This window comes from Macadamia integrifolia, chromosome 8 (genome assembly GCF_013358625.1).
Source record: "Macadamia integrifolia cultivar HAES 741 chromosome 8, SCU_Mint_v3, whole genome shotgun sequence".
In the NCBI taxonomy this organism is placed as follows: Eukaryota; Viridiplantae; Streptophyta; class Magnoliopsida; order Proteales; family Proteaceae; genus Macadamia; species Macadamia integrifolia.
The window spans coordinates 14,175,090-14,179,811 of record NC_056564.1 but is presented as its reverse complement, the minus strand read 5'-3'; the positions used below and the strand labels follow the sequence as shown (position 1 = coordinate 14,179,811).

At 34.7% G+C, this 4,722-nt stretch overlaps 1 protein-coding gene across 1 annotated transcript; it reads right to left on the bottom strand.

The window, feature by feature from the left end:
- Positions 1-433: 433 nt before the first annotated feature.
- Positions 434-2,635, bottom strand: LOC122085512 (salt tolerance receptor-like cytoplasmic kinase 1). Its single transcript, XM_042653974.1, has 2 exons — positions 2,111-2,635; positions 434-1,156 (listed from the first exon to the last, which is right to left on the bottom strand). The coding sequence occupies exons 1-2, from the start codon at positions 2,568-2,570 to the stop codon at positions 441-443; spliced, it is 1,176 nt and encodes a 391-aa protein (XP_042509908.1). The 5' UTR covers positions 2,571-2,635; the 3' UTR covers positions 434-440.
- Between the last annotated feature and the right edge of the window lie 2,087 nt (positions 2,636-4,722).

Below are 4,722 nucleotides of genomic sequence, written 5' to 3'. Positions count from 1 at the left end.
AGTGTGGCAAGATCCGTTTTAGGTCTGATGGTGAGACATCTAGAGCGTTACAAACCCACACAATAGTAGGGCAAGTGCAAGAGCAAAGGATGATACACAAGAATTATGGGCAATGACAGCGATGGTTGGTAGGAGGCTTTGGAGAAAATGTCTCTCTATGGAAGCATGATCTACACCATTTCTCATGTGTCTATCTCTCTCCTCTCCCATGAAATGACATCTAACCCTTCGGGAAGGAAAGAGATAGTAGATAGAAAACTCCTCCACTATCTTGTTTCAAACTCAGAACATTAGCTCCTTATGGGTATTAGAAGTTATAATAGTGATAAAAAAAAAAATAGTTATACAAGATTAACGTCTAGGCATACCGAACAGATTGAATCGATAAAATGTTTACATTCCAGAAAATATACAAATGTTTTTTCTTTTTTTTTTTTAAACTATCGCTCATGGCCAATATACTTAATTTTCCATTTATCCATATTAGCATTCTTGAATCCTTCCACTGCAGGGACAAAAGAGATGGATTGGATCTTCTCTTTAATAGTATATACAATATCACTCATGGAAGGCCTTTGGGTGGAATCCTTGTGAAGGCAAAGTGCTGCGATGTTTGCCATGGCTATAGCTTCCTCTGCATAAAAATGACCTCCAAGATGAGTATCTATCATTTCCAGAACCTTATTTGGATCCTGCAGTACTGGGTTTGCAATTGAAATTAATAATTGTTCCTTTTCTGAGCAGAAAGCTTCCAATCCTGTAAGTAACTCTAGGATGATCACCCCATAACTGTAAACATCATTCTTCTTTGATGCAATACCGGTCCTCATATAATGAGGATCCATATAACCAACAGAACCCATCAATGAAATCTTTGATGAAGGAACAATTGTTGATGAAAAACCAATCTTTGCGGATCCAAAGTCACAAAGCTTGCAGTTGAGCTTCTCATCAAGGAGGACATTTGATGATTTAATGTCACCATTAATTATTTGGAACTTGAAGTTGGTGTGAAGGTAGTTGATGGCTTGGGCAAGTTGGTAAGCTATGGACATACGTCTTCTCCAGGAAAGGACTGATCCCTTTTGTCCTTCATGGCGAAGTTTGTCATGCAAGGTTCCATTGCTAACATATTCAAACACTAAGATGCCTTCATCTGCACCAATATATAAACTTCTTGTTAGAAAATAGCAATGCAGCAGTACAACAATTGACAACAGAAAAGAGAGAAAGAGACCACACATAGAATACAAAGATTTATGTGCTTCATCTAAGATGAGATGAGTCTATGGTCAAGCGATAACAGAGCTTCCACAATTTTGATGAATACATTATGAAACCCTAACCCTCACCTCTTTTTGAGATAACTTAAAGAGTGTTTGGACGTTACAATATAGAAAGACCCTAATCATTCAAGGTACATAAATTTGGGACAATTAATAATGGGGAAGAATTAAGAGTACTTCTGTAGCCGTGAATGACTAAAATTATGATAGGATGTAAATAATAGTCATTACATATAAACTTACCTTCTTTTAAGACTTAGGCCCTCTTGGCTATCATTTTTCATTTTTATTTTTGTTCACATAAACACTTTTTGTTGCATTTGGTATCATTTTTTTTTAATCAAAAAAAATTTTTTTTGATGAAACACGAAAACCAAATAGAGATAAAAAAGAGCCATTTATGAGTTTTGGCCAAAATTGATTTTCAATCATTTTTTGCGTTAAACTAAAATGAGCACGTGCTGAAAGTTCCAATGTAGAGGGGTCAAGTAGTCATTTGTTTTGTAATTAGAAATCCAAATCCTTTGTCCCCTATTCTTTGGTCCAAAATGGAGAAAGAGAATTACAAGGAAAATAGGCGAAAGAGAAAATTTCTTCGAAAAACTATTTTGCATATTAAACTATTTCTCACAAAAAAACTATTTTTATATTTGATAAAAAAAAAAAAAGTTTCCATCAACTATTTTTGTTAAATAGATTAAAATAAAAAAGAAAAATAATATCAAAGAGGGCCTTAGCGTGTATATCTCTTTTTCTCTCCTTGTTAATACAAATATTAAAAAATGACTTTTTAGCGTAGGAAAACGAAAAACATATGAACTTACCTTTCTCATCGCAGTAGCCAAGGAACTTGACGATGTTTTCATGGCGGATGTGAAGCAATACTTCAAGTTCCCTCTTAAAAACTTCACGGTGACGCTGGCTATCGCAATGCTTCTTAAGAACCCCAAGAGTCGAATCCGGGAACTTCGCGAGGTAGACGACACTGAACCCTCCAAAGCCGATAATTTCTGAGAAATTCCTACTCACATTCTCCATATCTTTCCAAGTAAATCTATTCACAGATGAAGTAGTACTCATCTGGGATCCATCCGGTTGATACTGATCATGGGTTGAGGTGATCATAGTTTTGGTAGATAAACTACCGTGTTCTACATCATCTACTACAGGATTGGATTTGCAACTAATCTTCAACTTCAAGAACTTGAAGAAGGCCATCTTGAAATGAAAAATAGAAGCTTGAAGGAGTTGAAGACTCAAAGTCTGATCAGAGGCTGTGGGCATGAGGTAAAGATTTTTAGGTTTCTTCTCAATAATGGGTTTTAAAGGGGTTTCCCTTGGATGGTGTAGTAGGTACAAGGAAGTACAGTTTAAGAAGCTACAGAGAAGGTTGGTGTAATAAGTAAGGAGACACCCACAGACATAGAAACCAACAGTATCACGGGTTAAATGTGTGTCCACCGGACACAAGGAACTGCTTTTAGTTGTTTGATTCAAAGATTAGGGTATTTTAATATTACAGGTTCTGAAAGGAAACCGTGGTAGTATCTGACCCCACTTGGCCACCCTCGCCAACCAGCAACCATATCAGACGAGTGTAGCAAAGTTGACCATCTTTTTTTTTTAATAGGATTATGTCAGAATAGCAAAAACATAATAAAACAGAAAAATAATGGGTAGGTAGTTTCTTTCACCTCATTTTTTAAAATTAAAATGACATCAATAATTAACAATTGCATCTTGTGTGGTGAACAAGTAAATTATAATATATATATATATAGTGTTTCTTGTTTTGTTTTCAAAAGTTATTTAATGAAAGAGTGAAAAAGAGATTTCAAAAATTAAAATTTAATTAATGTAATATTTATGTGAAATAACATAATCTACCCTCATTGAAATAATAATAAAAAAAAAAAACGAACTGAAAATAGCAAAAGAAATAAGGATTCTTTTTGGTAATCGAATAAGATTACAACTTGTTAGTTCACGACTTTGATTACAATATGATTTTTCTATGAAATATGGAGTAGGGTTTCTTACACGGCCTATATGCAATTTCAGACCTATTTAGAGGGAGTATTACAGCAAAACACTAAAGTATAGGGTATATAAGACATTTTACAAGAGGTTTCTATTATAATCTAAGTCTTAAGAAGGTGCCCTCACTTGGTGGTTCAAAGTTCAGCTAGTGGTGTACAGTAAGGTTGCATTTGGTAAAGTTCCAGAAAAACGTTTTTAGAGTTTTTTTTCGTTTTATCGGAACGAAAAAATGGAATAAAGCATTTGGTGCATTTATAGTGTGTTTCTTTAAGAAAATAAATAAAGAGAGAGAGAGAGAGAGAGAGAGAGAGAGAGAGAGAGAGAGAGAGAGAGAGAGAGAGAGAAGAAGAAGAAGAAGAAAAAGAATAAGCTAGAAACAAGAATTAACGGAACGACAAAGGTAGTTCCGTCGTTAAAGTTTCGTTAAAAAAAAAAATGACATTTTGACACAGAAACTAAAATTTTCGTTTTTTACACAAAACTTTGTTTTTGGAACATAAACGTAACCAAACGCAACCTAAATCTTTTACCTTAATTTATATTTTTCTTTCTTTTTCTGTATCTTTCTCTCTCTTTGGTTTCAAAATTTTTCTCCATTCTTTTCTTGCCTTCCAAACATGTCTTGAATTCTTTTTCACTCATAGAGAAAAATCGTGACCCCATGATCTCAGTTCTTGTTGTCATCATTACACTACTAAACCTATTTATGAAGTCAAAATTAGCCTTTTCTAATGCAATCCATGGTACAATAGTCATGGAGAAAGAATTCTTCCATCCTAGGTGAAGAGAAAAACTCGGTCCTTTTTTTAATATTGAAAGATCATAATTCCCCAAGGAACAGGTCATGCCTCCCGATAAGGACCGTTCCAACACATACCTCATACCTATATGGTTGTATCCATTTAATTAGACTGGATATAGCTCATATTATCAAATTCAACTTGGATTAGGCATGCAAGACACTCAGATTTAAATTAGATGGTGTAAGTTTGGCCTTAACAGTCTAAACCCGTCCTCAGGGTTAGGACTAAAAACGCTAACTTTGGGTCAGGGCTGGACAGGGACTAAGTTGAGGCCTATTGGTGCTTATTTTTATTTTTTTATTTTTATTTTTAATGTATATGACACAAATGGAAAAAATAAGATCAACTAGGGTCAATTAGGTCTAACTTAGCCCAATCGACCCACATCTCAAGATCAATTAGGGCCGAGTTGGGTTGGCATGGTTGGACCAAGACATGAGCCTGACAATATTGGATAAGGCTTGGGTTAAGTTTGGCTACCTAGGTTAGGCTTGGCTTTAAAAAACCTAACCCTGTTTCACTCCTAATATTTTAAAAGGAATATATTAAGTTAAATATGGGTTTCTAAAAATTGAGTTTTCAGTTTGCCCACT

Bases quoted from the DNA above. Each gene is read 5' to 3' on its own strand.
- LOC122085512 (XM_042653974.1), bottom strand. From the start codon at position 2,570: ATGCCCACAGCCTCTGATCAGACTTTGAGTCTTCAACTCCTTCAAGCT. The intron at 1,157-2,110 runs GTAAGTTCATAT...ATATTGGTGCAG, and splicing joins TGGCTACTGCGATGAGAAAG to ATGAAGGCATCTTAGTGTTT.